At 44.5% G+C, this 11,636-nt stretch overlaps 1 protein-coding gene across 1 annotated transcript in view; it reads right to left on the minus strand.

Annotated features, from left to right (window-relative positions):
* Positions 1–4,893: 4,893 nt before the first annotated feature.
* Positions 4,894–11,636, minus strand: part of LOC109307120 (dimethylaniline monooxygenase [N-oxide-forming] 3-like) — a 23,895-nt gene continuing 17,152 nt past the window's right edge. Inside the window, exons 7-9 of the mRNA XM_019530815.1 lie at positions 10,242–10,600; positions 9,816–9,888; positions 4,894–5,866 (exon numbers count right to left, since the gene is read on the minus strand). Of these exons, the coding sequence (XP_019386360.1) occupies positions 5,524–5,866; positions 9,816–9,888; positions 10,242–10,600 (775 nt within the window). The 3' untranslated portion in view covers positions 4,894–5,523. The remainder of the gene's footprint in view (positions 5,867–9,815; positions 9,889–10,241; positions 10,601–11,636) is intronic.

An 11,636-nucleotide genomic window follows, 5' to 3' on the forward strand; every position in this document is an offset into this window, starting at 1 on the left:
GTTAAGTCAAATGGATGTGATCAGAAGGGTACAGACAGAAGAACAAATATATGGGACTAAAGATAGGGGGCTCTATCTATCCTGAGGTACGTGGAAGTTAAGTCAGAATCAAACAACTGCTAGATTACTACATTTTAGCTTCCTCTTACCACAGGTTAGAATCAACATGAGGAGAAATACTTACTGCAAATGGACAGATACATATTAAGTCCTCCCACCTACTCCATGCATTCATTTTGTGTCAACGGTGTTAAAGGAATTGCAAAGTACAAGAAATCTGGTGCACCCAGTGATGACCATACTACCTCCACCAGTCCCACAGAGGGAAACTAAAGTAATGTGCTCAGAGTCACACAGGATGTTAGGGGCAGGAGAGGGGGAGAGAATGGAACCTAGATTTCACAGGGTCCAGACAGGCAGCTTTGCCATCATGCCATTTGTCCTCCTTCATTTTTTCTCTCTCACTTTGAAACTCTGTATAATTTGTTTAGCTATTCACATCCTAAATTATAATGTTTGGATACATATTGATCATATGATCATCTGATCCAGCTTCCCTAATCTTTACATCTACATTATCTTCTGTCTTAGATAATTAAGCCCCTATGTTTCGCCTGTGATGCATGAGGTACATACTGTCCAAGCACTGCCCCACACTGGAATGAGCTCTCCTAGCCACCAAGGCAGGATGACCTAGTTAAGCAAGTACAACAGGCAAAAACCCAGATAACTCTGAATTCCATTCTTGGTTCTGGCAGTAACCTGATATAAGACACTGGGCATGTTGCAAAACTCAGGTCCCCTTTGTTATATTTTTCCACATCCCAGAGCTGAAAAACTTAGCACTGACACAACAGCTGGCCAGTGTAGAATAATATGTAAGTGCACAATATTTTTATGTACAGTATAACTTTCAAATTGCAAATAGAACTGCAGTTTATACATGGCATCACCCAGTTAATAACTTCTCTGCCCTACTCTGTGAAAGGAATTATAATATAAGCTAGTTCAGGGGTGTCAGACTCACCTCCATCTCCAGACTGAATGTAGGCCGTGCAGCTCCTCATTGGTCAGATCTGGGAGGTGATGGTAGTGCAGGGCAGTAGTTGGTGATGCTTCGACCCCGCCCTCCTCCTTCTGTCATTCTTGACAGGCAATTTGCTAGTTATTTTTGTATAGATCACCATCACATCCTAGCTTGTAACCCTACACAACACTGTAGCTTTAAAAAAAAAGGCCTAGTATTAAATAATTCATTGCTTGGTAGTTGCAAGAGAATTAGAAAACCAGTGAAAAGATTCCAATTCATCTTTATTTGGATATTTTTACATTTATTTTTTAAAGATGCATTAGGAACCTAATCTACTATCCAGTGTCTCTCCATTGACTGCTGTAAGATCAGGACATTAGATCAGGTTTTAAGGCAGGAGAGTTACTAGAGAATGTATTACCACTTTAGGATTGTTGGTTGTAGTTGTGTTGGTCTAAGAACACAGGCAGACAAAACTCTTTGTGTAGAGGTGATATCTTTTACTGGGCCAACTAAAGAGTTGCAAAAAAATTGCTCTTTGCAAGCTTTTGGGCTTACACGCCCTTCATCAGGCAAGGGAGAAAGTGAAGTTGTTAAGAGTTCTCCAAGGTGGAAAAGAAGCCAATTTGTAAAAAGCTGCTCTGTGAAAAATGGAAATGTGGAGTACTCTCACACTTTGCAAGTAAGAGGTTTTTGGAGCCTGTAACAGAATGGCATCCAAGGGCAGCCATGATGCCACCTAGCAACTGCCTCAGTCTGGTCTGGCTCCTGCTTCAGTCTCCCAGAGTAAAATATGTACACTGTCTCATCCTGCTTCCTTGCCTGCATGCCTTGATCCAGGGCAAGGCTGCTCTTGGTTTGGGTCAGCTACCTGGTGTCCCTGATCCAAGGGCAAGTCTTTATACTGTTGGCCACTTATTAATGCCACTACAGGAGGGGTGGGCAAAATGGCAGATCTGACCAATGGCTGGATTCCATTTCCTAGCATCCCCTGCCTGTACCACTCCCAGCTCTCGCCATGGAGATACCAGGAATGTGGGGCCATGACAGCTCTGTCCCACCCTGGCCCCTTGCCCCATGCTATCACAGCCCTGCCCTCCTGGTGAACCCATGGAGAACAGCTGGGAGCAGCACAGGCAGGATACATGGCTGGTCTCTCCCCCATTCAGTAGTTTCACTCACCACTCCTTGATGTTAAAATTAGCTGGGGAGGCTGCACAGAGAGCAAGGCACACTTCTGAAGAGGCGGGCCTTTTCTGGTCTGAGGGTGTCCCCCCAGGTTTCACCCCAATTTTACTTTTGCTCAAGGCCGACTGTTTGGGGCTGCCAGCTCTTGGCTCAATTCTAGTCATACTCTGTGACCTCAGGTTCCAGCACCTGCAATATCCACTGCATAGGCAGCTAGGGGCCTTGAATCCTGTTTTCCCCCTACTACTTCCTGCCTTACAGTCCAGGCAGGCATGGGCTCTTGAGGCCACAGAACACACTCTAATCATGCCCTGTAACCTCAGGTTTTACTCAGCATAATTTCAAATTCAGGATGTCCCCAGTCACCCCCATTCAGTGGCCTCTGCCTCCCCTACAGTCAGAACCCAGACCTCCAAGGGAAAACAACCCCCCCCAACATGCAAGCGCCAGTCTCAGTTCAAAAGAACATCCCACACAGGGTTCACCATACTCCTTGGTGGTGGGCCCCACCCAGAAAAGAAGGGAAAACAGAACATGCCCAGGGTACTTAGCTTGCTTCCTATGCAGGTCCCCAGCTTCTCTTCATTTGGGGCTGCCACCTCAGACCTCTCACTGCAGTCTGGACACCAGTCCTCATGCCTCTCAGAGGGGGTTCCACCCCAGATGGCTTCCATGGCCAGACTGCTTCCCCTGGCTTGAGCCTTGGGCATGTACAGGGCTCTCTGGGTCACATGCCCCCCCCGCTTCCCCTCCCTGGGTCATCTGGCTCTTCCTGCATATGAACCCAGTGGCCATCTTGCTTCAGGTTCACTTGCCTGTGAGTTTGCCTCTGGGGCACGACCAGGCCACAGGCAGAAGAGACGCAGAGATGAAGTGGAAGGAAGCAAAATGGAAAGGGACCATATACCCATGAAACCAGGGGGAAGGGACCTCTATGAGGGAAAGGATGCACTGAAAAACCCACAAAAAGTAAGGGAGGAAAAGGTATCGGGAGGGAAGTGATGGAGAGGAAAAGGGCCAGGGGTAGCTAGTCCCATTCCCAGTGCCCTCGCAGCAGCCCTGTGGTCTCCTCTTCATCCCTTACAGCCACACCTAGTCTACTGGTTATACAACAGGGTTTGAATTACATGCGGTGGGGGGGGGGTCTGTGGTGGTGGAAGTCAGAAGGAGCCATCACTGCTGCCTCCTAAGCTGTTTAGAAAGGCGTGAGAAGAGGGGGCTCTTGGGAGTTTTCTGGGTGGCTCTCATCTCTTATGGGGAGAACTGTTACTCAAGTGTTACCCCTAACTTGATTTGCATCAAAACACAACCCCCCTGGAATGCAGTGGTGATTTTAACATTGAGTTGGTTGCCTCATTGGAGGATATAGACAATAGCTTAAGTCAACAAATGTCCTCAGCCGCCAACACGACCACTGTGCAGCTCAAGCATTATTTTGTTGTGTGGCTACTCTCATTCCATGTAGGAATGAGGAGGTTAAAGGGAAAAAAAAGGAAAAACAGGAAAAAAAATCATGTGAGGTTTACATACAGTGAAATCTAAGGCATCAGTTTTCGCTTCTGGTAAACTCACCAAAATCAACTCCCTACCACTATGTGAGGCACTTCTCAGTACCTTAGGTCTAGACATCAGAGTTTTGCCAACATTGCTGTTGGCTAGAAGTGTAGAAACATCATACTTTTTTGACGCAGTTATGCTGCCAAGACTATAGGCTTGATCCATCTATGCAACAGAACAGGGTTTCTGCCAGCTTAGCTGATGCTGTTGGGACAGGTAGTGTACTTGTGCCTTTTCTAAGCTGTCATCTGAAGCTGGTGCCATGCTCACTCACCCCTAGTTATATTACTGACCAGTGCTAGCAGAAAAAACCCTCTCTGCATTTTCTCTAGAGGGGCTTTCCTGACATATTTGTGTCAGTACAAGCATAGAGGCAGTGGTTACAGAATGACTAGAAGCCCAAAGGCAGCTTTTTATTTAACAGGGAAGACAAGTTGTAACTCAAGTGTAGATTTCTTGAATCAATGCTGCAGTAAATATCTGATTGGGAAAGGGAAAAGAGTAAAAGAAACAAATGGGCTGTTAAACATCTCTTAACATTTTCTGTTACAGTTTCTCCAAAGGCCACAGGTAATGTTCTGTATTATGGCAGTCTGGCTATTGTTTTTGATAACTCTAACCTGTATGCATTTTTGTGTGCTGTAAGACAGGCTGCATTTAACTTCTCTGTTAAAATGAGTGTATTATTAGAACTGAAGGAAATTTCTTTGATGACAGGGTCCCCCCCATTCAAAAAAAATAACATTTTGACCAAAACAAAACATTTTTCTACAAACATTTTTATTTTGAAGTTTTTTATAATGCAAAAACCTGGAAACTAAAAAAATTATTTTTTGTTAAACATACCAGTTTATAAAAACCAAAGCATATTGGGCATTTTTACACATGCATCAAGAGGCATGGGGTGGGGGGGAAAGGGGCAACACTTTAATTAGCGAGCTGTGCAAATTAAGGGCACCACAGTGTCACCTGTATCAGTGTCCCCACACTGAAAAATGGCAGCAGGGCACTTTGAACTAAAATTCATAAAACAGGCTTTAATTTACAGTGCCTTGCCACCATTCTTCAGCGCAGGGATGCTGATACACGTGATGCTGGAGTCTGCTGGAGTGCATTAATTTCCATGCTCCAGCAGACTCAATCAAGTATGCTCTGCTGCACTGGATTTCCAATGCCTCGGAGCAGGCTCCGTGCACATGTATAGGAACCCATTAGTTTCAGATTTTCCTTAAGAAACAAGACAAAACAAATACCATACAGAATTTAAAAAAAATAGAGAGATTTAAAAAAAAAATCCTGGATACAATAAATGGCACTTTTTGACCAGTTCTATCTTACACTATTGAAGAACCATGTCATAAGAGCTCTTGAATTTAGAAAGCATTGAGACTATATCTTATTTTTATATATATTTTCCTTGTCATACTTTCTGTTTCCTAGTCATACCTTCGACTTTTAGTAGTTCCTAGCCTATAATTAAAATAGCACAAATCATAGGACCAGCTTCTCATTAAGTGAAAATTAACATAAAATGTTATGGAGCTCTTTCACTTTATATTAGATGGGGATCTGGACTATAGAGTTCATATCTGCAGGTGTTGTGTATATATTAAGGCATATCTATGCATATGTAGATACATTTGAACTGGGAATGTCCTCAAATGGCAAAAGTCTTTACTAGCTTTGGCAAGACAAATTTTCTTCTCTATATACAATTTTCACTTTGAGACTCTGAAACCACTTGATTTTTAGTTAAACATCAGAAAAACAGCAATAAGGAGAAGAGGGAAAAAGAGTATTGTAAGCACATTTAAGAGGGGGAAGCCTGTCTTAGAACCATGAACAATTCGGGTCCTTGTGACCTTCAGTGTCCGGTCCCACTGGGTCAGGATAGCGTTTCTGGCTCCACTCCAGCTTCCTGGACCTGTTAGACGAAACTGGTATGGACTGCATGGGCCAAAGTAAACTTCCAGGGCCAGTCTTGGGTCTGTCAGAAGCAGCTTCAGAATATTGGGTTTCACTCCAATGGCAGAAGCCAATTCATCCATGTAGACTATGTAATCTGTCTGTAGGGTACTGCTGTTTCCAAACCTTAAGGTGGGAAAGGAAAATATACAGACCATTGCTAATTATTATGTAAAAGAAAGATACTATAGGATAAAGAGAGACTTTTGGATAATGCCTGAATTCTACAAGGAAGTTGGGCGCTGGTGGAGGGAAGGGTTCAAATCAAGTTCAGACTCCAGGTCAAGTTCTTTTCCTCAGCCCTGATTTCTCAACAGAAAGAAGACTCTAAAACAGAATCAAAGCAACACCAAAAACTTTCCAGTTTACAGGAAAGTGGACAAGAAGAAAAAAGACCCAACTTTGTAAGAGCTTCTCTTTGGCCCCAACCCAGACCATTCATGTAAAGGGCAGTTCTAGATATGAGAAGCCTTGATTTCACTGGCAATTCCTATGTGAAGGAACTGATGGACTGTCTTTATACTTTGACAAAAATGATAATTCCCTGCCATTATGGCATGTCCATTCAGTAACTTATCTTCCTTTAGCAAAGCTTTCCTTTACCAAAGCTAGTTGAGAATTTCCATTTCATGAGAGATTCCTTGATTTTAAACAAAAAATTAATTCTGGAAGAGAATATAATCATTTTTATTTTTTTTAAATAAAGCGAGATATAAAAAAATAGTTTGGGGTCAATTAAGCCATGCAGGTTTGACTCAGTCTGCCAATGCAGAAGTTTTTCCTTTATTTCTTTTCTTTTTTTCCCCTGAAATAGCTGTGCTGGAGTATATGCAATATGTACACTGTCTGGTAAAAGTGAGGAACCAGCGGTGATCCAGTGGGTAGCAAGACGTCACGGAGACATCTGACACAACCATGGGTGCATCTAGGGTTCTAAAAAGTGGGGTGCTGTGCATGTGGTGTGGTGCATCATCCCATAGCACAACACATTTTTTTCCAATCAAAAAGAACTAGAAGCTTTATTGATATGCTGAAGACTATAGGCTGTATTATTTAGTTTAAGATCCAAGAATGAACTAATGCAAATGTGTTTTGGAGGGGGACAGACTGCCAGCTCTAGAGCAGGGCAGCTACCTTGTGCTATGGGAGTACATCTATTGCAAGACTGCTCTCTGCTCCCTCACACATGGGTCCCCCCAGGCACTCCAATATGCCCCAAAGTGCTCCTCACTGCCATTTATGTATTGCCCTTGGCACTTCAAATGCCCTCTGGCTCCACTCTGTCCTCTATGCATAAGCCCTATGCTCAGCCCCACACCGTCGTGCCCTAAGTCTCATCACACTCCACCATTCCCCTCATGCCCCACTGAGTCCTACCCTACCCCCTCACTACCTCCATAATGACACTGCAGCCTGCACAAACCTGCCCTCATCACCCCTGCCATCCTGCCCCCTCATTCCCTTATGCCTCTGAACACGCAAACTTCAGTGCAGCGTTTCACACCCTCTGGTGCCTGTTTACCCACAATCTATCTTGATCCCATACCTCCCTCATACCTCAGTTTACTCCCAGTTTACCTCATTTGCCCCTCACACCCAGGGGTGGATCCAGAGGGAATGCAGTGGCGTAGTTGCAGTCCCTTTCAGACCACACTGCAGGAGCAGTAGCTGGGGACTTTTTAAGTCCCTGAATAAGTCACAAATTCCTCCTCTCCCATTCCTCCTCACTTCTGCCCCCCCGCTATCGATGCCCTTGCTATCTCTGGCTGACCTGAAGGCAGGGGAACAAGGCTCAGCCAGGGACTGCAGCAGCAACTCAATGGGTGTGTCTACATGTACACATTTACTACGCAATAACTAAAATTACTGTGCAGTGTGGGCATGTGTGTACACTTGAATGCCTGTACTGCGCAGTAAATATAGTGACTTATGCTGACTTTAGTGTAAATTTGAGACCTGTATCATGCAGGTCTCAAATTTACCCCCAATTAGTTACTGCACAGTAACACACATGTAGACGACCTACTGCACAGTAACACCATGTGCGTGGACTGATTTGGGATTAGCTTTAGTCCCAAATCAGTCCGCGCGCAGCGTTAATGCACTTTAACGCCTGCACATGTAGACATCGGCCTATTCCTGCTTACTGCACAGTAACTTACTGCTCAGTAAATTTAAGACAGCATAAATGCATGTGTAGACATGCCCAATGGGTAGGTTTCCCCTCCCTGCCCAGTTCCCCCAGTTGTTTCCCACCAGCCTGGGAGCAGGTACAGGGAGAAGGAACCTGCCTGTTGCCCCCACATGAGCCTAGCTCCCCATATAACACAGCCCTACCTAGAGCAGGGATGGAGCACCTCTGGAGCTACAGCTGCCCCCAGGGCAACTGGAGACCATGGCAGATCCTGGCAGGGGTAGAGAATAGGAAGGGAAGAAAGGTACTGCTCAGCATAGAGGGAAAGGGAAGGGATGCTGAAAGTGGGGTGAGGTTTTTACCTGAGTGAGGGACTTAAACAAAAACTCCTGGCTACTGTTCCCCCAGCGAAGTCTACCTACCTCAGTGGGGGAGGGGGGGGGGAAGGAGGGGTTGCTGTTCCTGCACCTTGTTTTACAAAATCCTGGATTCATCCATGCTCACATCCCCAATAACACTCCAGCCCCTTTTTACCCCACACTGCTCTACCTCATAGATCCTCCTCCCCACAAAAGTCCTTTAGTGCCTATGACCCCCTATCTAGCTCTTCACAGCTCCTGAAAGCCCCTTCCCCCCCAGAACCCCTCCCAAACAGTTCCCCCAACCCTTCATGACCCCTGACTATGAGACAGATGGAGGCAGGACTGCAACTTCTCTCCTTTCCCCCCATGATCTCACAGCATGCTTATAGCTGGCCTCCACTGCTCTCTACAGAAACAAACAGCTGGGGTTGGGGAAGGACTCACTTCAGCCACTTGCAATGCCACTACCCAAGGACCAACCTCTCTGGATCCTCTCATGCCCAGCTTTATGCCACCCTAGCTGCAATGCTGGTTCAGGGTCATACAGCCGTCATCATCTGCTGCTATGAATAACCCAAAGTCACTTTTCTCTTTGCATCACCTTTCAACTTCTGCCTTTAAACGCTGTACCACAGCACAGCACAGCACAGCACAGCACGGCACAGCCTTCCTGCAGCCTTGCTTATTCCCTCTCTGTCCCTGATCTCTTATGAGTTTGAATCCCTTAGGAATAAAGCCACCCAGTACAGGTCCGTAAATAGCACACCTTTATCAGACACGTGGAGAGTGTGAACAGAGGAACATTACCAGAAGTAGACAGCAGGCAGGAAAAATATACAAGGATAGCTTGATTAATGAAAGATCAAGGATTATAAACACCTATGGAATGAAGAAATCAGCAGGAATCAAGTAGATTAGGGGGTAGATTAGGGGTGGTCAACCCCCAGTCTGTGGGCCAAGTTTGGCCCACAAAGCCATGGCATTTGGCTCATGGACCTCCCCATAAGTCAGGAAATTTGGCAGTGGGGAAGCAGTTGCAATTAGTAATGCTATTCCTCTCTGGCTACCAAATTCCCAAGCCCTATATGGGTTGGGGCTTGGCCACATGCCCTCTCTCACCCCCACCTCCCCTCCTGATGCAGCCAGGTTAGGGCCGGACTGCCCTCCATGAGCTTCTCACACCCGCTGCACCCTAAATCAGGTCCACTGGCCAGATCTTGCCTGTGGACAGAATGGGTACTGCTCATCTGGCCCACAGGACAAAAACGTTGGACATCACTGTGTTAGGTAACAATGAGCCCTGAAGTCAACTGACTGCCTCAGCTCTACCTAAATAGAAATGCAGCTGCTCCTAAAGGGCAGATTGTGTTAAACTTTGAATGGAGCAGGAGTTAAAGAGGGATGGGAGTTACTGTACCAATGCCCCTCACCCCCAGATCTGCGTCTGGATAAAATATATAAATTATAAAGAATGGAGCACATAATTATGTGGGACTTGCTCAGAAAATACAGCCGTTGTTACTCTTAGTCATGCAGACAGAGTATAGAAAGCTGCTTGAGAATGGCACCTTTCACATACCATTTGAGTTTCTTCCCCATTTTTTCATCAATATCATCCATCATGCTGCTTACTGGAGGAAGCTTAAATGATCCTAGAAAAGAACAGGTTCAGCGTCACCAAACATGTCATCCCCTAAGTACTGAAATATACTTTCTGCCCCACATGCAGGGGCACATATGCTGTCACCCCCTAAGTGATGAAATATTTTTCTGCCCCACACACAGGTAATTTAGTTCAGCTCTCTCTGACCAACAACTCCCACTGTAACCCCATCATATCTGTAGGTATACAAATGTATGCATGCCTTTCTTTTCATATCAGATTCCCAGTTTGTGTCTGCATGCAGCTGTGACCTGAAGAAGAATGCTAATTTCCACTGCCAGGAAGTAAAGTAAAATATATCAGGGACAGTTTTCCCTGTTCACCAGTTTTCCATTCACATACCCTTAAACACCTTGATAGCCCAGCGAGCCTGGAGTTCAGAAGTTGGAATAATTGCACCAAGAGACTGGACCAGCCCAATGACAGCCATAGTTGGCTTCTCTAGTTGAGGAGGGAGAATGCCTTTGTACAAAGTAACCTCATTGTCTCTGCATTTGATGATAGAGTCATCTTCCATAAATGGATAAGAATAGCTGTAGCCTGTTGCAAAGATGACATAATCAATATTTTCCTGCTTGGTCCCATCTTGAAATATAACTGATGTTTCCGTGAATTCCTTCACATTGGGTTTTACCACCACCATCCCACAGACAATACGGCTTGGGAGGTCATCGTTGAACACCGGCTCTTTGCGCAGAGTTCTACAAACAGAAAACATGTAGGCCTCTATTTAAAAGGACTTCTTGTTTCCTATCTGGGATATGCAAAGGGTGAGAGAGCCATACTACATGCAAATCTTCTTGCATCAGAATGTCAGACCAAGACTCTCACTATCCTTGAACCAAGAGTTATCCACCACCAGCACTGCATAAGCATCAGCATACCCCTACAACAATCTAAGTTTAGAGATGGTTAAGGTTGCCAATAGCTGTTTCAGTTTATTTGCTGTCATTACTAGTTGCAACAATGTAAGTTTGAAAGCCTGGAAGTTAAAGGTTAAAGTTGTAGAGCCACCATTTGAAAGTTAAAATCGTATCTAGGATCCACAAATAACCATAACTCTTTCCTTTATTCCTAGCCACTGTCCACGTATTAGTTTGCAGTGTATTAACTTACGGATCCTCTCTTACAATCCTGTTTCTGTTTCTGTGCATGTGTGTGTAATGAGTTTCAAATCTATTTCCCATGAGTAGTTCTGCATTCAGCTTTTCACTCTCTTTTACAAACACAGTTGTGTCAGTGAAATCAGTCTTATTTATCCACCTCCTAAAACAATAGGGTTCTTTTCCACTACATTAGCTCGCTATTACTACTACTACTACAAAGAGTAAGCACACGTATTGCTTTAAATGAGACATTATTTTTCTTATTCTTATTCTTTCAGCACGTAGTAAAATGAAAATTGCTTACTATTGTGTAGTGAGATTTATAAGAAATTTCAACCTGAACTTCCTCAGTGTTCTGAAATCCCTGCTAGTGCTAAAACAAGAGGCATTTCAAATTAAAGGCAGCCTTGAATTAGCTACAAAAGACACTGATTTTCTTGTATGAAACAGAGATAGACATGGTTTAAGAAAACAAGTTATGTACTGGATCAAACCATTATCTCAGCTAGTTTGGTGTTGTCTCTCCAGTAGTAATTCAACAGAACCAGTCACAAAATGATAATGTGCCTGTCTAGGGGTATAACTCCATATGTATATAGATTAGAAAGATTCCTTTTAAGCTTTTGCAAAC

This window comes from Crocodylus porosus, unplaced genomic scaffold (genome assembly GCF_001723895.1).
Source record: "Crocodylus porosus isolate Cpor-Errol unplaced genomic scaffold, CroPor_comp1, whole genome shotgun sequence".
Taxonomy (NCBI): Eukaryota; Metazoa; Chordata; order Crocodylia; family Crocodylidae; genus Crocodylus; species Crocodylus porosus.